The sequence below is a fragment of the Anomaloglossus baeobatrachus genome, chromosome 12, assembly GCF_048569485.1.
Source record: "Anomaloglossus baeobatrachus isolate aAnoBae1 chromosome 12, aAnoBae1.hap1, whole genome shotgun sequence".
NCBI classification, from domain to species: Eukaryota; Metazoa; Chordata; class Amphibia; order Anura; family Aromobatidae; genus Anomaloglossus; species Anomaloglossus baeobatrachus.
In genome coordinates, this window is record NC_134364.1 from 872,462 (window position 1) to 896,936 (window position 24,475).

Here is a 24,475-nt window from a genome sequence, read left to right on the forward strand (position 1 = left end):
AGGAACAAACAGATATTACTACAGAAGAACAGCAAAATTATACTTTAGGATGAGATGATCTTGTTGAAACTGCTTCAAAACACTTCCGTATTCATCACATGCGCTGTGTTGTGCACACGATGCAGCTGGCAATAAGGGATAGTCTGCAAGAGGGAAATGCTGGAAATCTGATTGGAAAAGTGAGGAAATTAGTTATTGCTGCCAGAACTCCTAAAATTGATTCCATCTTGAAGAGACGTGCTGCGAAAGCGGCAATTGTCGATCAAGCCACTCTGTGGGGCAGCACTTATTTAATGATTGAGTGATTGCTTGAACTAAAACCGTTTCTTATAGATATGGCGAACCCTAAGGTAACTCTAAATGAAAGTCAATGGACAGGGGTGGCTGAATTCAAGGAATTGCTTAATCGCCCATTTACCGTGACTGAAAAATTACAAGCTGAGGATTTAACTCCTGGCATTTTCATAAGGGAGTGGAAGAACTTGCTATTTTGCCTGTCCCAAAGAGGAGGTTTAATTGCAGATGGCATTTCTCCTTCAATGAAACGGAGAGAGACACAGCTATTGGAAAATAAAATTCTTCTGGCAGCTGTTTATGTGGACCCAAGTCATCATATACTGCTTGATGATCAACAGCTTACTAAAGGAAAAGAAGCTCTGACTGAGGTAGCAGTTAGGATGAGTGGCCTACAGGACTGCCAGGCGCAAGAGGACTTGGGTCCTGACAGTACTACTGCTGCCATATCGTCATCCTCATCAGATGAGGAGTTTAACTTTGACAAGTATTTGGATGACATGGAGCAGGCAAAGCGTTGCCACAAGGAAAAAGATTTCACTCTGTCTCCTATAGCAGCAGACTGACCAGATTTCACTGCGTCTCCTATAGCAGCAGATTGACAGATTTCAGCAAAATTTTTCACTTGCTCTCAAAGAAAAAGAAAAATTCAACCGTTCATCAAAACTGACTGTGCATGAGGCAATTCCTTTATACCTGGAAATTGTTAGAGATGTTGCCCATGTGGTTACGGCTTTGCCTCCAACACCAGTTAGTGCAGAGAGGTTGTTCTCTAGCCTTAACATTATTAGGTCAGATTTGAGGTCATCTATGAAGGAGGATCCGATGGAAGGAATTCTATTTCTTACAACAAAGTTATAGACTCACTGCAAAATGTTATTTAGTATGTTTTTGTTGAAAACTGTTTTTTTTTGCCACTTATATAATTTATTACTTAGTGTTATATATACTGTATATATATATATATATATATATATATATATATATATGTAACGTATATTACATAGTGTATTACATATTTACAATTTATTACAGTTTTTTGTGTTCTAAAGTTGTATTCCAATAAATATATGTTATGTTCTATCTAAATATCTTGATTATTGTATAATAAATATTAAATGTCTGATGTTCACATTGTACTACAATACATTTTTCACTTAAATATAAGCAATATATGTGGGAGTCGGAGTCTGAGTCGGTGCAAGGGAAATTGAAGAGTCTGAGTCGGAGTTGCAGGTTTAGCCTACCGACTCCACAGCCCTGCCTGTGATGTCCAGTTTTCTGTCTGTCCTGGTCCCTCAGCCTGTCTTGTGATGTCCTGGTTCTGTCTATCCTGGTGCCACAGCCTGTCCAGTGGCTTCCATGGGTTTGGTCTGTCCTGGGGCCTTAGCCTGACTTGTGATGCCCCAGGTTCCGTTTGTCCTTGTTACACTGCTTGCCCTGTATTGTCCTGGTTTCTTTATGTCCTGGGGCCTCAGGCTATCCTCTGCCCTGGTTCTGTTTGTTCTGGGGCCTCAGGTTGTCCTGTGATGTCCCGCTTTCTCTCTGTCTTGGGGCCTCAGCCTGTCGTGTGATGACCCAGTTTTGTTTGTCCTTGTTACACTGCTTACCCTGTCTGTCCTGGGGCCTCAGGCTGTCCTGTGATGCTCCGGTTTCTGTCTGTTCTGGTGCCTCAGTCTGTCCTCTGATGCCCCAGTTCTGTTTGTCCTTGTTACACTGCTTACCGTGTGGTGTCCCGGATCTGTCGGTCTTGGTGCCTCAGCCTGTCCTGTGATGTCCTAGTTCTGTCCTCTGATGCCCCAGTTCTGTTTGTCCTTGCTACACTGCTTGCTCTGTAATGTCCTGGTTCTGTCTGTTCTAGTGCCTCATGGTGTCCTGTGATGCCCCAGGTTCTGTTTGTCCTTGTTAAGCTGGGGCCACACGGGCACTACTGCGATCCACTTGCATGAGACTCGGCTCGTGCTGGCAGTACAGCAGAGCCGAGTGTCATGCCTGTGTCCTTGCAACTGAGGTCCGTTCGTGCGAGCAGACCTGAGCTGTGGGGGGCGGGCCGGCACTCAGTAGGGGAGGGAGGGATTTCTCTCCCTCTCGCCTGTGTAGCCGGCTATTGCCATTCTCGCACTGCACTAGCAGTACACCGGTGTACCGCGAGTGCAGTGCGATTTTTCTCTCGCCCCATTCACTTGAATGGGTGCGAGAGAAAGAGACTCAGCTTACAATCACAGCATGCTGCGATTGTTTTCTCAGTCCGATTAGGGCTGAGAAAATAATCGCCCATGTGTGCTGACACACAGGCTAGAATTGGTCCGAGGGGAATGCGATGTTTAATCGCACTCCACTCGCACCGATTTTCTCGCCGTGTGGCTTAGCCCTTACACTGCTTGTCCTGTGATGTCCTAGTTCTGTCTATCCTGCTGCTACAGCCTGTCCAGTGGCTTCCATGGGTCCGGTCTGTCCTGGTGCCTCAGCTTGTCCTGTGATGCTCTGGTTCTGTTTGTCCTTGTTACACTGATTACCCTGTGATGTCCCGGATTCTTTTTGTCCTGGTACCTCATCCTGTCATGTGATGCCCCAGGTTCTGTCTGCCTGTCCTGTGATGTTTCGGTTTCTGTCTGTCCTGGGGCCTCAGGCTCTCCTGGGGCCTCAGCCTGTCCTGTGATGTCCTGGTTTCTGTCTGTCCTGTGATACTCCGGTTTCTGTCTGTCCTGGGGCCTCAGGCTGTCCTGTGATGCTCCGGTTTCTGTATGTCTTGAAGCCTCAGTCTGTCCTCTGATGTTTCAGTTTCTGTCTGCCCTGGGGCCTCAAGCTGTCCTCTGATGCTTCAGTTTCTGTCTGTCCTGGAGCCTCAGGCCATCCTGTAATGCTTCAGTTTCTGTCTGTCCTGGGGCCTCAAGCTGTCCTGTGATGCTCCGGTTTCTCTTTGTCCTGAAGCCTCAGGCTGTCCTCTGATGCCCTGGCTTCTGTCTGTCCTGGGGCCTCAGGCTCTCCTGGGGCCTCAGCCTGTCCTGTGATGCCCTGGTTTCTGTCTGTCCTGGTGCCTCAGGCTGTCCTGTGATGCTCTGGTTTCTGTCTGTTTTGGGGCCTCAAGCTGTCTTCTGATGCTTCGGTTTCTGTCTGTCCTGGGGCCTCAGGCTGTCCTGTGATGCTCCGGTTTCTGTCTGTCCTGGGGCCTCAGGCTGTCCTGTGATGCTCCGGTTTCTGTCTGTCCTGGGGCCTCAGGCTGTCATGTGATGCCCTGGTTTCTGTCTGTTTTGGGGCCTCAGTCTGTCCTCTGATGCTTCAGTTTCTGTCTGTCCTGGGGCCTTAAGCTGTCCTGTGATGCTCTGGTTTCTGTATGTCTTGAAGCCTTAGTCTGTCCTCTCATGTTTCGGTTTCTGTCTCTCCTGGGGCCTCAAGCTGTCCTCTGATGCCCCGGTTTCTGTCTGTCCTGGGTCCTCAGGCTGTCCTGTGATGCTCCGGTTTCTGTCTGTTTTGGGGCCTCAAACTGTACTCTGATGCTTCGGTTTCTGTCTGTCCTGGGGCCTTAGGCTGTCCTGTGATGCCCCGGTTTCTGTCTGTCCTGGGGCCTCAGGCTGTCCTGTGATGCTCTGGTTTCTGATTGTTTTGGGGCCTCAGTCTGTCCTCTGATGCTTCGGTTTCTGTCTGTCCTGGGGCCTCAGGCTGTCCTGTGATGCTCTGGTTCTGTTTGTCCTTAAGCCTCAGGCTGTCCTCTGATGCCCTGGTTCCTGTCTGTCCTGGGGCCTCAGGCTCTCCTGGGGCCTCAGCCTGTCCTGTGATGGCCTGGTTTCTGTCTGTCCTGTGATGCTCCGGTTTCTGTCTGTCCTGGGGCCTCAGGCTGTCCTGTGATGCTCTGGTTTCTGTCTGTTTTGGGGCCTCAAGCTGTCCTCTGATGCTTCGGTTTCTGTCTGTCCTGAGGCCTCAGGCTGTCCTGTGATGCTCCGGTTTCTGTCTGTCCTGGGGCCTCAGGCTGTCATGTGATGCTCCGGTTTCTGATTGTTTTGGGGCCTCAGTCTGTCCTCTGATGCTTCGGTTTCTGTCTGTCCTGGGGCCTCAGGCTGTCCTGTGATGCTCCGGTTTCTGTCTGTCCTGGGGCCTCAGGCTGTCCTGTGATGCTCCGGTTTCTGATTGTTTTGGGGCCTCAGTCTGTCCTCTGATGCTTCGGTTTCTGTCTGTCGTGGGGCCTCAGGCTGTCCTGTGATGCTCTAGTTCTGTTTGTCCTTAAGCCTCAGGCTGTCCTCTGATGCCCTGGTTCCTGTCTGTCCTGGGGCCTCAGCCTGTCCTGTGATGCCCTGGTTTCTGTCTGTCCTGTGATGCTCCGGTTTCTGTCTGTCCTGGGGCCTCAGGCTGTCATGTGATGCCCTGGTTTCTGTCTGTTTTGGGGCCTCAAGCTGTCCTCTGATGCTTCGGTTTCTGTCTGTCCTGGTGCCTCAGGCTGTCCTGTGATGCTCCGGTTTCTGTCTGTTTTGGGGCCTCAGTCTGTCCTCTGATGCTTCAGTTTCTGTCTGTCCTGGGGCCTTAAGCTGTCCTGTGATGCTCTGGTTTCTGTATGTCTTGAAGCCTTAGTCTGTCCTCTCATGTTTCGGTTTCTGTCTCTCCTGGGGCCTCAAGCTGTCCTCTGATGCCCCGGTTTCTGTCTGTCCTGGGTCCTCAGGCTGTCCTGTGATGCTCCGGTTTCTGTCTGTTTTGGGGCCTCAAACTGTACTCTGATGCTTCGGTTTCTGTCTGTCCTGGGGTCTTAGGCTGTCCTGTGATGCCCCGGTTTCTGTCTGTCCTGGGGCCTCAGGCTGTCCTGTGATGCTCCGGTTTCTGTTTGTTTTGGGGCCTCAGTCTGTCCTCTGATGCTTCAGTTTCTATCTGTCCTGGGGCCTCAGTCTGTCCTCTGATGCTTCGGTTTCTGTCTGTCCTGGGGCCTCAGGCTGTCCTGTGATGCTCTGGTTCTGTTTGTCCTTGTTACACTGCTTACCCTGTGATGTCCCGGATTCTTTTTGTCCTGGTACCTCATCCTGTCATGTGATGCCCCAGGTTCTGTCTGCCTGTCCTGTGATGTTTCGGTTTCTCTTTGTCCTGAAGCCTCAGCCTGTCCTGTGATGCTCCGGTTTCTGTCTGTTTTGGGGCCTCAAGCTGTCCTGTGATGCTCCGGTTTCTGTCTGTTTTGGGGCGTCAAGCTGTCCTCTGATGCTTCGGTTTCTGTCTGTCCTGGGGCCTCAAGCTGTCCTGTGATGCTCCGGTTTCTGTCTGTTTTGGGGCGTCAAGCTGTCCTCTTATGTTTCGGTTTCTGTATCTCCTGGGGCCTCAAGCTGTCCTCTGATGCCCCGGTTTCTGTCTTTCCTGGGGCCTCAGGCTGTTCTGTGATGCTCCGGTCTCTGTATGTCTTGAAGCCTCAGTCTTTCCTCTGATGCTTCAGTTTCTGTCTGTCCTGGGGCCTCAGGCTGTTCTGTGATGCTTCGGTTTCTGTCTGTCCTGGGGCCTCAGGCTGTCCTGTGATGCTTCGATTTCTGTCTGTCCTGGGGCCTCAGGCTGTCCTGTGATGCTCCGGTTTCTGTATGTTTTGAAGCCTCAGGCTGTCCTGTGATGCTCCGGTTTCTGTCTGTTTTGGGGCCTCAAGCTGTCCTCTGATGCTTCGGTTTCTGTCTGTCCTGTGATGCTCCAGTTTCTGTATGTCTTGAAGCCTCAGTCTGTGCTCTGATGCTTCAGTTTCTGTCTGTCCTGTGATGCTTCAGTTTCTGTATGTCTTGAAGCCTCAGTCTGTCCTCTGTTGCTTCAGTTTCTCTCTGTCCTGGGGCCTCAAGCTGTCCTGTGATGCTCCGGTTTCTGTCTGTTTTGGGCCCTCAAGCTGTCCTCTGATGCTCCGGTTTCTGTCTGTCCTGGGGCCTCAGGCTGTCCTGTAATGCTTCGGTTTATGTTTGTCTTGAAGCCTCAGGCTCTCCTCTCATGCCCCAGTTTCAGTCTGTCCTGGGTCCTCAGGCTGTCCTGTGATGCTCCGGTTTCTGTCTGTTTTGGGGCCTCAGGCTGTCTTGTGATGCCCTGGTTTCTGTATGTCCTGGGATCTCAGGCTATCCCGTAACTTCCATGGGTCCTGCCCATCTATCCTGGTTCCATAGCTTGTTCTGTTTTGTTAATTGACCCTGTTTTTTTTTGTGTGACCTTCTCATATAACACATAGGACATGTGAAGTCCAGATTGTTGCCCTGGGTAAAACGAGCCTTTGTTCCCGCAGTGTGTGATCACATGGATCGCTTCACATCGCAGAGCCCATTCCTTTGTATGGACCTGAGCTACATCACGGCTTTGCTCAGGGAAGGATTTGGTTTTGAGGAGGACACCATCATTCAGGTATAAGGCGTCCGGGCACCGGGAAAGCTTTTTCTATCATTTATGAAAACCTACTGTTAATTTTTAATTTCTAGTTGGCCAAAAAAGTGCGAGAGATTGAGACAAGCTGGACCCTGGGCGCCATCATCCAGGAGCTGCAGCATCTTCTATAATCAGGATTAGCTACAGTCTGAAATCACCGCGTTACATTGAAAGGATGGAAACATTAACTCAAGGAAAAATCCAAAAGCAATGGCTGGTGCTGTCCATCCTCTGCCACCGGCCGCAGAAGACACTTCCTGAATAACCGCTTCTTTACAATGCTGCTATTAGATTGTTAAAAAAATATTAGTCATTGGAAGTTCAAAACAATTTTAATGTATTTTACTTTTTTATGACCATGAGTGCAGAATTGAAAGAAAGGGATGCTAGCCTGAAGGACTGAAGGGAAAGAGGGGGAGGGTGCCAGCCCGGAAGACTCGGGAAAGAGGGGGAGGGTGCCAGCCCGGAAGACTCGGGAAAGAGGGGGAGGGTGCTAGCCAGGAAGACTCGGGAAAGAGGGGGAGGGTGCCAGCCTAGAGGACCAGGGAAGGAGGGGGAGGGTGCCAGCCCGGAGTACTCGGGAAAGAGGGGGAGTGTGCCAGCCTGGAAGACTCGGGAAAGAGGGGGAGGGTGCCAGCCTGGAGGACCAGGGAAAGAGGGGGAGGGTGGCAGCCCGGAGGACTCGGGAAAGAGGGGGAGGGTGCCAGCCTGGAAGACTCGGGAAAGAGGGGGAGGGTGCCAGCCTGGAGGACCAGGGAAAGAGGGGGAGGGTGGCAGCCCGGAGGACTCGGGAAAGAGGGGGAGGGTGCCATCCCAGAGGACTAGGGAAAAAGGGGGAGGGTGACAGGCCGAAGGCCTGGGGAGAGAAGAGGAGTGTGCCAGGCTGGAGGAAGTAGCGTGATTACCACAGGAAATAAGTGACAAAAAGCAGAGGAGCTAGCTTGCAGTAAATTAGAGAAGAGTACCAACCCTGAGGATTAATGAAGAAGAGGGGAATGCCCACTGAGGTGTCTAGTGAAGAAATATTTGCCAGACTGGAAGACTGATGCAAAAGCGGGTGAAGGGTTGTGTGCCAGCCTGAAGTAACAGTGAAGGAGAGTGTGGTGGTAGCCTGGTCAGTTACAACTAAAGGTGGTGTCACACACAGCGACGACGACAACGACGTCGCTGCTACGTCACCATTTTCTGTGACGTTGCAGCGACGTCCCGTCGCTGTCGCTGTGTGTGACATCCAGCAACGAGCTGGCCCCTGCTGTGAGGTCGTTGCTCGTTGCTGAATGTCCTGCTTCATTTTTTCGTCGTCGCTCTCCCGCTGTGAAGCACACATCGCTGTGTGTGACAGCGAGAGAGCGATGAAATGAAGCGAGCAGGGAGCAGGAGCCGGCGTCTGGCAGCTGCGGAAAGCTGTAACCACTGTAAACATCGGGTAACCAAGGGAAGACCTTTCCCTGGTTACCCGCTATTTACCTTCGTTACCAGCCTCCGCCGCTCTTGCTGCTCTGTGCACATGTAGCTGCAGTACACATCGGGTAATTAACCCTATGTATACTGTAGCTAGGAGAGCAAGGAGCCAGCGCTAAGCAGTGTGCGCGGCTCCCTGCTCTCTGCACTGACATGTAGCTGCAGTACACATCGGGTTAATTAACCCGATGTGTACTGTAGCTAGGAGAGCAAGGAGCCAGCGCTAAGCAGTGTGCGCGGCTCCCTGCTCTCTGCACATGTAGCGACGTTATGATCGCTGCTGCGTCCATGTGTTTGACAGCTAAGCAGCGATCATAACAGCGACTTACAAGGTCGCTGTTACGTCACAGAAAATGGTGACGTAACAGCGATGTCGCTGTTGCTATGTGTGAACCCAGCTTAAAGCATTGGATCTCCAAGGAGCGACTGAAGATGATGATAAATGTCTGATAACAAGACCCCCATTGTTTAAGTCCAGAACAGCGCCTTGCTAACTGGAGACTTGATATTCATGCGATTGGAGTAGGTTCCATCACTTATCACTGAAGCCATGGATGGAGTTCTACTTCAGTGTATTTTGGTGATTATCTAATGTGGAGGAATAATAATAATAATAATAATTCCATATTGTAAAGGAAGAACATATGCGAGGATACAGACCAATAATCTTAATGAAAAAAATCTCCATGGGAGGTTTCTTTAAGTCCCACCACAGAAACAATACAATCATGAATTACATATATATTTGTCGTACTTCGTACTCTGCTGTTAGTTATCTGTTATGCATCTATATAAAATGTCACATAGCGTCCTGCAATATCCTAGATATACCAAAAGAGAAGGATAAAACAAACAGAAGACCCTAGAAGGAGAAAGTTATAAATCATCTCTGAAAAGAATCACAATTAGATCCTAAGGAAGACCAATACAATACCAAACCAGATGGAGGCTAAGGCAAACCGGTAGTGGGGATGGACCCTATGTGTATCGCTGCCGCAAAACAGCTTCCTCAGGGGTAAAAAGAGTCAGGTGTATCAAATACAGAAGAAATATATATACATGCAACAATCTATGCAAATTATATACCATTGTGTTGGCATTACTGAGTGTGATCCCCACAGCATTCAGTATCATGGTGGGCAGGACAGGGTAAACCGGAAGTGTGTAAAGAGCGCATGCAAGCAACATGTGATCCAGGTCAAATGAGCGACGGTGCATGAGCACAGCACCCCGAGAACAGGGCGCCTGCGCATGCGTGCCATGCAATCCGGGCCAGACACATATTGTATCACCAGCATTTAGCACAGACCTGGGCAAGGGGCGGCCCGCGGGCCACATCCGGCCCGCCTACTCTCTGTGACCGGCCCGCCTGGTTCAGGGCGTCCTTGCTGGCCGGTCAGTGATGAGAGCAATCTGACCTGTTGACGGAGCTCCAGGCTCCGGGAGGCCCGTGTTCAGATTGCCCTCATCACACGCTGCGTGCCGTGCAGGGAACAGAGAACAGTTCCTGCAGCGTCGCAAAGTCAGTGCAGGCAGCGGAACGCAGGAATCTGTCCTTTGTTCCCTGCCCTGCAGATGCTCTGTGTGACACACGCGCACCCTGATGTCGTCAGTACGGCGCGCGCGTGTCATTTGAAAATTTCCCGCCTGGCAGCAGCCTGGGCCGCACAGAGAGAAGCAGCCGCGGGGGCTCCTAGGAACACAGCATCGGCGCAGCCTGGGCATGCAAAAGAGAAGCAGCCGAGCGGGGGGTACATACGGAGGTGCCTGAGGAGGGACAGTAAGAAGAGAGGTGAGTGGTTACTAGTAACCTGCGGGGACAATGGGGGGCCGCCCGACTACCTGTCTCATTGGTGTGTGCGGCCGCTCCAGTCCTGAAGCTCCCTGTCTGCAGTGACAGGAGGTCGGCAGCTGCATTCAGCCTCTGACACGGAGCAGACCTGGGGTCGGGGCCGGAGCTTCACTTCAAAGAAGCAGATTCCTGACTTCCTGCACTGTTTCTGCTCTCTGCTGAGGCCGGCTCCACTGCACGTACAGACACTTTTTTTGAAGGTAAATATTGATACGTGGTTCTGTGTTTGTGCTTTTTTGATGTGTGTGTGTGTGTGTGTGTGTATATGTGTGTGTGTATATATATGTGTGTGTGTATATGTGTGTGTGTGTGTATATGTGTGTGTGTGTGTATATGTGTGTGTGTGTGTGTATATGTGTGTGTGTGTATATGTGTGTGTGTGTGTGTGTATATGTGTGTGTGTGTGTATATGTGTGTGTGTGTATATATGTGTGTGTGTGTATATATATGTGTGTGTGTGTATATATGTGTGTATATGTGTGTGTATATATATGTGTGTGTGTGTGTGTGTGTATATATATGTGTGTGTGTATATGTGTGTATGTGTGTGTATATGTGTGTGTATATGTGTGTGTGTGTGTATATGTGTGTGTGTATATGTGTGTATGTGTGTATATGTGTGTGTGTATATGTGTGTATATATGTGTGTGTGTGTGTGTATATGTGTGTGTGTGTATATGTGTGTGTGTGTATATGTGTGTGTGTGTATATGTGTGTGTGTGTGTATATGTGTGTGTGTGTATATGTGTGTGTGTGTATATGTGTGTGTATATGTGTGTGTGTATATGTGTGTGTGTATATGTGTGTGTGTGTGTATATATGTGTGTGTGTGTATATATGTGTGTGTGTGTATATATGTGTGTGTGTTGTGAGACTGTGACCGGGGTTATCTATGACGGCCGGTATGTCTCGCCCTGGTTGTGCTCACTCCATGATAGAAAGCAACTCCACTCCAGGGTTAATGCTGTCTCCCTACAGGCTGAAGGAAGGGTTAAAAGGAAACAGGAACAAGGGCGGGTGTGCCGGGTGTGAGGGAGTGAACACAACTCCCTGAGTTCTCTGCCGGAGAGGCACATGTGTACTGTTGTGGACTTTTGTTTGGATATTAAACCGTGTGCTGTGACCCTTGATGCCTGGATCCCGTGTCTTCTGCTGCGCAGCCGACCACGCTACCTCACATATGGTGGAGAATCGGCGGGCATGCCAGCCCGGTGAGGTGTAGCTTCCATTTCTGGTGACCCGGTAGCACATGTCCTGGATTCAAGCGGCTATACTACAGCCCAAACCCGGCGACGCCATGGAGGAAATACTAAAGCAGCAGCAACAGATCAATGCACACCTGCTCCGGTCGTTGGATCATCAGCAGCAATCTTTGAAATTGCAGGAACAAAGGCACCAAGAACAGATGGTTCTCCTGGCCAAGTCGATCCGTGCCGGACCGGCAGCAACAACCCCGGGACCGGGTGACGACGGCAGCGTCCGGAAAGCGGTGAGACAAGCGTTGCAAAAGATGACCCCGGGGGATGATGTGGAAGCGTTCCTGGCGGTGGCCGAGCGGGTGGCCGAGCGGGAAAAGCTGCCGACCACCCAGTGGGCTGAGGTATTGTCGCCCTATCTGACGGGGGAGCCCCAAAAAGCGTACCTGGACCTCTGTACCGAGGACGCCATAGAATATGCGACTTTGAAAGCCGAAATACTTGCTCGGTTGGGGGTGAATACCTATGTACGGGCTCAGCGGGTAAATCAGTGGTTCTATGAGGAAGCCAAACCCGTACGCTCCCAGGCCTATGACTTGTTGCATCTCGTAAAGAAGTGGTTGCAGCCTGACACTCTGAGCCCGGCGCAAATGGTGGAAAGGGTAGTAGTTGATCGTTTTGTGCGCACTTTACCCGTCACCATTCAACGGTGGGTAGGACAGGGCGACCCGAGTACCCTGGACCAATTAGTGTACCTGGTAGAGCGGCATGTGGCTACGCAGGACTTGATACGGGACACTGAGACTTTGCGTACCGCCCGTCGGTCCGGCCCCTCCAAGCCTAGGGTCAAGGACCCACCGCTGACACCGGTGCAGGATTCCACTACCGTCCCCTCTGAGGCCGCGCCCGCCGTCCCTGAGGTCCGGAAGGTTCTGTACCCTAAACGACAACTCGTCAAGGGGGTTTCCTTCCCTATTAGATGTTGGCGGTGCCAGCGGGTGGGACATATGGAAGCCCAGTGTCCACTCACCACGGAGCCCATGGATTGTGGGGTTACCCGGCGGGGTTCAATGTATGCTCAGGTGGTGTGTACCGCTGACCTGGTCTCCCCAGAGACTGAGCCCCACTTGTGCCAAATACAGGTGAATGGATGTCCGGTTACAGGATTGTTGGATTCCGGAAGCTTAGTGACCCTTGTGCGATCAACCTTGAGGGCTAAAGTAAAGGCCACAGGACGTACCGTGGGGGTGGTTTGCATACATGGGGACCGCCGAGACTATCCCACGGGGATTGTCACCATCACAGCACCTTGCGGTCAGGTGCAACATGAGGTGGGACTTATTAACACTCTTCCCTATGACGTGATCCTAGGAAGGGATCTGCCCTATTTTTGGACTTTATGGAAGGGACCTCCTAAGTCCCCTCAGATATTGGTTAGTCCGGGACCTGAGCCCTACAATCCTGAATCCGGGACGCCTGCCGTAGGGGTTCCCATGATAGGGACAGAATGTGAACCCGATAGGTCGCCCCTAGAGGTATTGGCAGGAGAGGCTGAGACGGTCGAGCCCATCCCGGAGTTGGAGGCGTCCCCGGATACGTTTGGGACAGCCCAACTCCAGGACCCTACATTAATACATGCCCGGAGTCGGGGGACAGTAGTTGACGGGGTGGCACAGCTGCCCGGTGCCCAGGTAAGGTACCCCCATTTCGCTCTTAAGCAGGATTTGCTCTACCGGGTAGATGAAATACGGGGCGTGGGGGTAGAGCAGTTGGTGGTGCCCCAGCCGTATCGCCGGCGGGTCCTCGACTTGGCTCATAAACACCTGATGAGTGGCCACCTAGGGGTCAAGAAAACGCAGGAGCGAATATTGCAAAGGTTCTATTGGCCCGGGGTCTTTGGGGAGGTAAAACGGTTCTGCGAAACCTGCCCGGAGTGTCAGCTTACCGCACCCCTGACCCATTTTCGCAGTCCGTTGGTACCGTTACCCATTATAGAAGTCCCTTTTGAACAGATAGGGATGGATCTGGTGGGGCCCCTCGTAAAGTCTGCTCGAGGGCACCAACACATCCTAGTGATCGTTGACTATGCCACCCGGTATCCAGAGGCGATACCTCTCAGACATACTGCGGCGAGGCTTATAGCTCGGGAGTTGTTTGCTGTGTTCTGCCGTGTGGGGTTGCCCAAGGAGATCCTTACGGATCAGGGGACCCCATTCATGTCTAAAGTGACCAAAGAGCTATGCCGGCTACTCCAGATCAAGCAGTTGCGTACGTCTGTGTATCATCCTCAGACGGATGGTTTAGTGGAACGATTCAATAAAACCCTGAAAACCATGCTAAAAAGGGTGATCTCCAAAGACGGGAAAGACTGGGATATGATGCTTCCCTATTTGATGTTTGCCATACGAGAGGTGCCACAGTCATCCACGGGGTTTTCGCCTTTTGAATTGTTATACGGGCGACATCCCCGGGGATTGTTGGACCTGGCAAAGGAAACATGGGAGCAAGAGCCCACCCCCCATAAAAGTGTAATTGAACACATTTTAGGAATGCAGAACCGCATAAGCGCGGTCATGCCAATTGTGAAGGAGCATTTACAGGAGGCTCAGGCCGCGCAAAGCGGCCGCTACAATAGACAAGCCACCGTGCGGACCTTTAAACCCGGGGATCGGGTGTTGGTTTTAATCCCCACGGCGGAGAGTAAATTCCTGGCTCAGTGGCAAGGCCCCTACGAGATAAAGGAAAGAGTCGGGGTGGTCAACTATAAAGTATTGCAGCCCGGTAGGCGGAAACCTGAACAAATATACCATGTCAATCTATTAAAACCTTGGCAGGAACGGGAAAGCCTGATGGTTGTTTTTTCCCCATCTCCCTCCTCTTCGGGTCGTTCACATCCGGCTCCAGCGACCTCCGGAGAGGACGAACCGGAAGTAAGGATTGGAGAAGCCCTCACCAAGACACAGAGGCGAGAGGCCAGACGGCTGGTTCAGCAGAACCCCGATGTCTTTTCCGAGCTGCCTGGTAGGACCAGTCTGATACGACATGATATTGTCACCGAGCCCCACCTGAAGGTACGCCTGAAGTCATACCGCGTGCCGGAGGCTCGAAGACAAGCCATATCAGACGAAGTGAAGACAATGCTACGCCTGGGGGTCATCGAAAAATCCCGGAGTGAATGGGCTAGTCCCATTGTCCTAATACCAAAACCCGATGGCTCCTTAAGTTCTGCAATGACTTTAGGAGATTGAACGAAATATCCAAGTTCGATCTCTACCCCATGCCCCGGGTGGATGAGCTGATTGATAGGCTGGGACAGGCGCGATATTTTACCACGCTCGACCTGACCAAGGGGTACTGGCAGGTGCCACTGACGGAGTCCGCCAAGGTGAAAACCGCTTTTGTTACGCCGGAGGGTCTCTTCCACTATGTTGTCTTGCCTTTTGGGTTACATGGCGCTCCGGCCACGTTCCAGAGGTTGATGGACTTGGTGCTGGAACCCCACCAGGCGTATGCATCAGCGTACCTTGATGACATCATTATTTACAGCTCCGAGTGGCAGACCCACTTGGAACAGGTACAAGCGGTGGTAGACGCGCTTCGAACAGCCGGATTGACAGCCAATCCCAAGAAATGTGCGTTGGGACTCACGGAAGCCCGCTACTTGGGCTACGTGATAGGCCAAGGAGTGATTAAGCCCCAAATTAACAAGGTTGAGGCGATCCAGAAGTGGCCTAGACCCCTGACCACGAAGCAGGTTAGGGCCTTCCTGGGTATCGTGGGGTACTACAGGAGGTTTGTAAAAGATTTTGCGGGACTATCAGCCCCCTTGACGGACCTTCTCAAAGGCAAGAAGTCCGTCATGGTGCGCTGGACTCCGCAGGCCAAGGACTCCTTCCGGGCCCTGAAGGGGGTCCTGTGCGGAGAGCCCGTTCTTGTAAACCCTGATTTCCGGAAGGAGTTCATAGTACAGACTGACGCCTCGGAGGTCGGCCTGGGGGCAGTGCTGTCTCAGGTGGTTCAGGGGGAGGAACACCCCGTCACCTTCTTAAGTAGGAAGCTCACCCCTCCCGAGCGGAATTATAGCGTAGTGGAGAAGGAGTGCCTGGCAATCAAGTGGGCCTTGGAGTCCCTACGCTATTACCTGATGGGACGACGGTTTCGCTTGGTGACGGATCACTCTCCACTGGTATGGATGAGGTCCGCCAAGGAACGTAATGCCCGGGTTACCCGGTGGTTCCTTTCTCTGCAGAACTTCCGGTTTACGGTTGAACACCGGGCCGGTAGGTTGCAGGGCAACGCCGATGCCTTGTCCCGCGGCCCGTGTTTGATGGCGGGAGTTCAACCCCGCACGCTTGAACTGAGGGGGGGGTATGTGAGACTGTGACCGGGGTTATCTATGACGGCCGGTATGTCTCGCCCCGGTTGTGCTCACTCCATGATAGAAAGCAACTCCACTCCAGGGTTAATGCTGTTTCCCTACAGGCTGAAGGAAGGGTTAAAAGGAAACAGGAACAAGGGCGGGTGTGCCGGGTGTGAGGGAGTGAACACAACTCCCTGAGTTCTCTGCTGGAGAGGCACATGTGTACTGTTGTGGATATATATGTGTATATATGTGTGTGTATATATGTGTGTATATATGTGTGTGTATATGTGTGTGTATATGTATATGTGTGTATATATGTGTGTGTGTATATGTGTGTGTGTGTGTGTGTGTATATATGTGTGTGTGTGTATATATATGTGTGTGTGTATATGTGTATGTGTGTGTGTATATGTGTCTGTATGTGTGTGTATATGTGTGTGTGTGTATATATATGGGTGTGTGTGTGTAGGTGTGTGTGTGTATATATGTGTGTGTGTGTGTGTATGTATATGTGTGTATGTGTATGTATAGATATATATATATATATATATATATATATATATACACACATACACATACACACACACACATATATACACATATACATACACACACACACACATTTTATATATATATATATATATATATATATATATATATATATATATATATATATATATATATATATATATATATATATATATATATATATATATATATATGCCGGACTACTATAACTAACACGGTTCTACATCTTATATATATATATATATATAATGATGTAGAACCGAGGTAATTGTATTAGTCCGGCCCTCTAAAACCATCCCAATTTCTTATGCGGCCCCATGGAAAAATTAATTGCCCACCCCTGATTTAGCAGCTCATTCTTATATATTGTGCATCTCTGCACTCTTCTCTATATCTTCTCTGGATTCATCTTAAAACCAGTGTTGGAGACCATATAGCCCAGGAAGGCAAGAGAAGTCTGATCAAAGAGGCATTTCTCGAATTTGGTGTATATACTATACTCTCTCAGCTTCTGCAGGACCTGGCAAACATTTCTCCTGGATGTAGGCAGGTTGGGAGAGAACATAAGAATGTTGTCCAGATAAACCACCACACACAAGTAGGGAAGGTCCTGAAAACGTCACTCACAAATTCTTTGAAGACCAGAGAAGCATTAGTCAATGCTCGTAGTGGCCGTCACGGGTTTAAAGATAGTCTTCAATTTGTCACCCCACACTATATGGACAAGATTATATGCACTATGGAGGTCGAGTTTAGAAAAGATTCGGGAACGTCTGAGGTGGTTGAACAATTTTGATATACGTGGCAGTGGATATTTATTCTTGACTAATTTGATTGAGACCTTTATTGTCAATATATGGATTAAGGGAACTATATTTTTTTCTTTACAATGAAGAAACTGGCTCCGGGTGGAGAGGAAGACTTCAAAGAAAATCTGGTAAGGGGTTTTATCTAGATGTACTCAAACATGGCCTGGGTGTCTGCCTGGGACATAGGATAGATTCGACCACGAGGAGGTAAGCAACCCACAAGGTCAATAGGGCAGTTATATGGCCTATATGGTAGTAATGTCTCCTCCTCCTTCTTGTTGAAGACGTCTCCATACAGCCAGGAGGCGGGTTGCAGACCCATAAGATTTTATGGAGTCGCTGGTGATTGGGCAGGATGTACAGGAACGAGACACTGCTTGTGTCAGGACTGGCCCCATCTGAGCACTTCACCGGATCTCCAGTCCAAGACAGGCACACAGATCCACGGCAGGCCTACTGGCAATGGATGTGACAGCCCTTGTAGCACTTAAAAGGTGATCATCTCAGTTTCCAGTATTCCCACATGGAGCTCCACTTGCTTAGTGATGAACTGAACTGGATAGCTGCTGTCAGGGGTTTTCCATCCATGGATGACACTGCTAGGGCAGCTTGAAGTCTATGAACAGGAATCTCATACCGATCCACCACAGCCAGTTGCAGAAAGTTTCTTGCAGTACCAAATTCCTGATAGGGCAATCGGTGAAGTGAATCGGGAGTTAACACAGGTTATGGATGCAGAGAGACAGAGGGGAGTCTAGGCTTGGGAGCTTCCCTGATTCACGGGACAGGAATGAATCTGCTGTTTATGACTTCCGTAATAAAAGCACCATCCCTAGGTGTGAGGTCTTCCTTAGGCCCCCTTCACACATCCGTGTCTCCGGTACATGTGAGGTCTGTTTTCACCCGTACCGGAGACACGGGCACACGTAGACCCATTAAAATCAATGGGTTTGCGTACATGTGCGTTTTCATATGGACCGTGTGTCCGTGTCCTCCACACGTTGACATGTCAGTGTTTCTCTGGCAGCACGCGTGTCACACTGACTGCACGGATGAGCTCCATGTGACATGTACCGGAGTATAGCACGTTTCTGCTAAATAAAATTATTTTCTATACTCCCCATCTCCAGCACTGCTGTGTTTGCTGTTGCTGTCACTTGCTTCCGACCCCCGTTCATTATGCTCATCGTATATTCACTGCAACGAGTACCCAGAAGCATCAGAGCGGAAGACATCAGCACCACGGACTGCAACGACTGGGACAGGTGAGCAGAAAGTTCCTGCTCGCAGTGTGTTATCACGGACCTGTGAAAGAGGCCTTAAGAAGCTTTGCCAAGTTCATATGATCCACCTGCATGGGTTCAGGAAAAGCAGCAGGAACTGTGGATTGCAGCACGATGGGTCTCTGGAAGGTTAGTGCAAGACGGCTCAATCTCCTCTCTCGCCTCAGCTTCTATTTCAGGTTATCTGGATTGACCTTCGGTTCTTAGAATTTGATCCGAATAGCCATAGACACCAGGTCGTCCAAGGAATTAGGAACATCTTGGCCTACTCATTCATCCTTGATTTTCCATGACAGACCTTCCAGGTAGCTGTAGATAAAACAACCCAGCTCATCGAATAACTTGCAGAATGTCTCCAGGAAGACTTGCAGGTACGGCAGGTACAGGGAATGGGACCTGACGACTAGTAGCGTGTCACTAGCAGAAAGATGCCTCAGGTGCCTCCCATAGCCAGATATGCACTTCCAAGTTAGGGCACACTGGCCCTTTAAGAGTAGAGAGGGGTGTTCCCAGTGGACCTGCGTGGCATGCGCAGGCCCCAGGAGTAGGCAGGGAGTACGGAAGCAGATGATACCGCTGAGCAGCCGCGATTGTGAGTGCACGGGTTGCACTGATAGGAGGAGGAAGCAGGAGGGAGGGAGGACGTCTGTAACAGCCTGGTTCCGACTCTTTGTGACACTCCATAGACTCATATTGTAAAACCCACTGGCTGGGTGATGCAGAGCAATCCAGAGAGTCTCTAGAGCCGTGATGTCACTGAGAAGAGGAGCAGAGCGGTGCTGAATTCTGGAGAAGACAGAGGTAGGAGACTATGAACACTACAATACATACAGTGTATCCACCCATATCCTGTCCACCGCCATTAACTTGAGAACGGCGGCAGCTATAGGCATAGAAGTGGTGTCTAGTAAAGTAGCCATGCATTACGCAATGAAACCACCTATTAATGACTGTACAGTGTGTCCACCCATATCCTGTTTACTGCCATTAACTTGAGAACGGCGGCAGCTATAGGCATAGAAGTGGTGTCTAGGTATAGTACAGTAGCCATGCAATGAAACCACCTATAGCGCCACCTGGTGGAAAACAACGGAGTTAGCATTTTTATCTTAAAAACGGAACGAGATAGAGAAAAAAAGTGAATTACAAAATTGTAGGGCATCATCAATTCAATACGAATCTACATCTAGGATACAGAAATGCTATGATATGAAACCAATGACACCCCCAAAACATTGAATGCTGGTCACGCATATGGCGCTCATGTAACTTTGATGCTCAGTGGCTCCCGTCAGCTGCAATGCACATCTGGACTCTGCATAGCATACTGTATCTTGTTGCACGTTGTGCAATATGGTAGGTGACACGTCTGCACAAGCATCTGTGATACGTCGTCGTAGGTCCTGCAATGTTGGTGGAGGGGTCGCATACACCTGCTGTTTGATGTGTCCTCACAGAAAGAAGTCCAATGAGGTCAGGTCAGATGAGCGTGGAGACCACTCCAAACAGCCACTATACCCAATGACTTGTAGGAAGGTCTCCATGAGGTATCGCTTCACGTCCGCAGCCTTTAGAGTTTTACACGTTCTAATCATAGCATTTCTGTATGCAAGGTGTCGATTCGTATTGAATTGATAATGCCCTACAACTTTGTAATTCACTTTTTCTCTCTATCTCGTTCAGTTTTCGATATTAAAATGCTAACTCCGTTGTTTTCCACCAGGTGGTGCTATAAGTGGTTTCATTGCGTAGCGCATGGATACTTTACTATACCTAGACACCACTTCTATGCCTATAGCTGCCGCTGTTCTCAAGTTAATGGCGGTGGACAAGATATAGGTGGACACACTGTATACAGACATTTAATGAATAAAAAACGTCAGAGGCGGCGTCTTTAATAAGTGCCACAAGTGCAGTTGGCCCATTTGGCTTTTACTTTATATTTTTAGCCCAAAATACATGCAATTGGGTAAAATAAATGCCCCAATTAATATCCACATCCTTTAAATCCTCCTATATTAGCTGCTTTTCAAGGCTCTACCACTGGACCATAGATGGTGCACAATACCAGTTAGTCAGTGTTGCAGAGACAGGAGGGAGATAACCGCTGCCCCATGGACCAAGTATACACTGTCCACAATCACCGGGTACGAGGCTGTTCAGTTTGGGTCAGAAGAACTGCAGCTGGTCTGGATGAAACTTGCACTCACAGCCCAACTACAGTGGCGGCGGACACACATTCACGGATCATAGTTTGTGGCTTCATTGGTTTTCAATCCTTTATTCAGAAGTGTCTATGGATACTAAGTACAATGATCAGTAAATCTATCAAGTTTCCACAAAGACTCAATATGTCCAACGCTGTCCCATGTTTGTTCAGACATCTGCCCTTCGCCCTGGCAGCTGGATCTCTGCTATTGATGGTCATTCTTGCCTAATCAGTGCTTGGAGGTTATCACAATTTCCGTCACAGGTTCTCCATGAGTTTCCTGCATTCAATGTTTTGCATTGTAAGGCTATGTGTGCACAGTGCGTTTTTCGCGGCATTTTTGCGCGTTTTTTGGGTGCGTTTTTGGCCTCAAAACTGCAGGACTTTGCTTCCCCAGCAAAGTCTATGAGTTTTCATTTTTGCTGTCCGCACACATCTGTTTTTTTTACCTGCGTTTTTGAGTTAAAAAAAAAAAAATGGACATGTCAGTTCTTTCCTGCGTTTTTCTGCGTTTTCCCCCCATGCAATGCATTGGAAAATCGCAGCAAAACGCAGGAGATCAAAAACGCAGCAAAACGCAGCCAAAAACGCACCAAATCGCGGCAAAAACGCATGCGTTTTCTGATACGTTTTTTCAACGCAGGTGCGTTTTTGTGCGTTTTTAGCGGCCAAAAAACAAACGCAGCGTCAAAAAGACGCAGTGTGCGAACCTAGCCTTACGTTTGCCTCGTGATCCGGTCTTCTTGCTTGGAAAGTACCCCTGGATTGTTGGAGATCTTGCTGGTGGACTCTGTTTAGATCCCATTCTTTACACATAGCAGTGCTCTTAGGTAAAATTGGACGTCCATTCTCCTGGATGAGGCATCCCCGAGTAGTCTCAGGACGCCTTACTGCTGGCAGAAATGGCAGATCTCATCTTTCTTCCAGATGTCAAAAACAGACAGTTTCTTCAGTCCAATCCCTGTATGTTCTGAAAATGATCCCGTCTTCTTCAGAGAAGGTACAAGTTATGTTCTCAAACTATTTGGCACATCTGCAGTTATGACTGACTGTACAGAAGAAAGCTGTGCGCCGCCATGAGTCCGGTGTCTGCCAGCAGCAAAGTGTCCCGGGATGACTGGTGGGGAGAGAACAAAACATTGAAATGTGTCCACCACCAGGAAGATCTCAAGCTTCAAAAAGTGAGTGGGCAAACCAACACATGGAGAATGTGATAACCTCCCAGCTGTGTAAACACATGAAATGTTTATACTTGTATCTAGATGTTTTTGTAGATGTTTGTAAGGCCAAGCGGCATATGTAGTTAGATATGAACGAGAGGCGAGCGGGCGTATGCAGCTAGACATGGACGAGCGGGCGTATGCAGCTAGACATGGACGAGGGGCGAGCGGGCGTATGCAGCTAGACATGGACGAGCGGGCGTATGCAGCTAGACATGGATGAGGGGCGAGTGGGCGTATGCAGCTAGACATGGACGAGCGGGCGTATGCAGCTAGACATGGACGAGGGGCGAGCGGGCGTATGCAGCTAGACATGGACGAGCGGGCGTATGCAGCTAGACATGGATGAGGGGCGAGTGGGTGTATGCAGCTAGACATGGACGAGCGGGCGTATGCAGCTAGACATGGATGAGGGGCGAGTGGGTGTATGCAGCTAGACATGGATGAGGGGCGAGTGGGCGTATGCAGCTAGACATGGATGAGGGGCGAGCGGGTGTATGCAGCTAGACATGGATGAGGGGCGAGTGGGCGTATGCAGCTAGACATGGATGAGGGGTGAGCGGGTGTATGCAGCTAGACATGGATGAGGGGCGAGTGGGCGTATGCAGCTAGACATGGATGAGGGGCGAGTGGGCGTATGCAGCTAGACATGGACGAGCGGGCGTATGCAGCTAGACATGGACGAGGGGCGAGCGGGCGTATGCAGCTAGACATGGACGAGCGGGCGTATGCAGCTAGACATGGATGAGGGGCGAGTGGGTGTATGCAGCTAGACATGGATGAGGGGCGAGTGGGCGTATGCAGCTAGACATGGATGAGGGGCGAGCGGGTGTATGCAGCTAGACATGGATGAGGGGCGAGTGGGCGTATGCAGCTAGACATGGATGAGGGGTGAGCGGGTGTATGCAGCTAGACATGGATGAGGGGCGAGTGGGCGTATGCAGCTAGACATGGATGAGGGGCGAGCGGGTGTATGCAGCTAGACATGGATGAGGGACGAGCGGGCGTATGCAGCTAGACATGGACGAGGGGCGAGCGGGCGTATGCAGCTAGACATGGACGAGGGGCGAGCGGGCGTATGCAGCTAGACATGGACGAGCGGGCGTATGCAGCTAGATATGGATGAGGGGCGAGTGGGCGTATGCAGCTAGACATGGATGAGGGGCGAGTGGGCGTATGCAGCTAGACATGGATGAGGGGCGAGCGGGTGTATGCAGCTAGACATGGATGAGGGGCGAGTGGGCGTATGCAGCTAGACATGGATGAGGGGTGAGCGGGTGTATGCAGCTAGACATGGATGAGGGGCAAGTGGGCGTATGCAGCTAGACATGGATGAGGGGCGAGCGGGTGTATGCAGCTAGACATGGATGAGGGGCGAGTGGGCGTATGCAGCTAGACATGGATGAGGGGCGAGCGGGTGTATGCAGCTAGACATGGATGAGGGGCGAGCGGGTGTATGCAGCTAGACATGGATGAGGGGCGAGTGGGCGTATGCAGCTAGACATGGATGAGGGGCGAGCGGGTGTATGCAGCTAGACATGGATGAGGGGCGAGTGGGCGTATGCAGCTAGACATGGATGAGGGGCGAGTGGGCGTATGCAGCTAGACATGGACGAGCGGGCGTATGCAGCTAGACATGGACGAGGGGCGAGCGGGCGTATGCAGCTAGACATGGACGAGCGGGCGTATGCAGCTAGACATGGATGAGGGGCGAGTGGGCGTATGCAGCTAGACATGGATGAGGGGCGAGTGGGCGTATGCAGCTAGACATGGATGAGGGGCGAGCGGGTGTATGCAGCTAGACATGGATGAGGGACGAGCGGGCGTATGCAGCTAGACATGGACGAGGGGCGAGCGGGCGTATGCAGCTAGACATGGACGAGGGGCGAGCGGGCGTATGCAGCTAGACATGGACGAGCGGGTGTATGCAGCTAGACATGGATGAGGGGTGAGCGGGTGTATGCAGCTAGACATGGATGAGGGGCAAGTGGGCGTATGCAGCTAGACATGGATGAGGGGCGAGCGGGTGTATGCAGCTAGACATGGATGAGGGGCGAGTGGGCGTATGCAGCTAGACATGGATGAGGGGCGAGCGGGTGTATGCAGCTAGACATGGATGAGGGGTGAGTGGGCGTATGCAGCTAGACATGGATGAGGGGAGAGCGGGCATATGCAGCTAGACATGGATGAGGGGCGAGTGGGCGTATGCAGCTAGACATGGATGAGGGGCGAGCGGGTGTATGCAGCTAGACATGGATGAGGGGCGAGCGGGCGTATGCAGCTAGACATGGATGAGGGGTGAGCGGGTGTATGCAGCTAGACATGGATGAGGGGCGAGCGGGCGTATGCAGCTAGACATGGATGAGGGGCGAGCGGGCGTATGCAGCTAGACATGGATGAGGGGTGAGCGGGCGTATGCAGCTAGACATGGATGAGGGGCGAGTGGGCGTATGCAGCTAGACATGGATGAGGGGCGAGCGGGCGTATGCAGCTAGACATGGATGAGGGGCGAGTGGGCATATACAGCTAGACATGGATGAGGGGCGAGCGGGCGTATGCAGCTAGACATGGATGAGGGGCGAGCGGGCGTATGCAGCTAGACATGGATGAGGGGCGAGCGGGCGTATGCAGCTAGACATGGATGAGGGGCGAGTGGGCGTATGCAGCTAGACATGGATGAGGGGCGAGCGGGCGTATGCAGCTAGACATGGATGAGGGGCGAGTGGGCATATACAGCTAGACATAGATGAGGGGCGAGCGGGCGTATCCAGCTAGACATGGATGAGGGGTGAGCGGGCGTATGCAGCTAGACATGGATGAGGGGCGAGCGGGCGTATGCAGCTAGACATGGATGAGGGGCGAGCGGGCGTATGCAGCTAGACATGGATGAGGGGCGAGCGGGCGTA

The 24,475-nt window shown here is 50.9% G+C and overlaps 1 protein-coding gene across 6 annotated transcripts in view; it reads left to right on the top strand.

Annotated features, from left to right (window-relative positions):
* The window catches only part of ENTPD5 (ectonucleoside triphosphate diphosphohydrolase 5 (inactive)), a 140,317-nt gene extending 133,282 nt beyond the window's left edge, over nt 1–7,035 (top strand). For all 6 annotated transcript variants that reach the window (XM_075329481.1, XM_075329482.1, XM_075329483.1 and 3 more), the window contains 2 exons: nt 6,512–6,627; nt 6,702–7,035. In XM_075329481.1, coding sequence (XP_075185596.1) covers nt 6,512–6,627; nt 6,702–6,779 — 194 coding nt within the window. In that variant the 3' untranslated portion in view covers nt 6,780–7,035. The remainder of the gene's footprint in view (nt 1–6,511; nt 6,628–6,701) is intronic.
* Nucleotides 7,036–24,475: the final 17,440 nt, after the last annotated feature.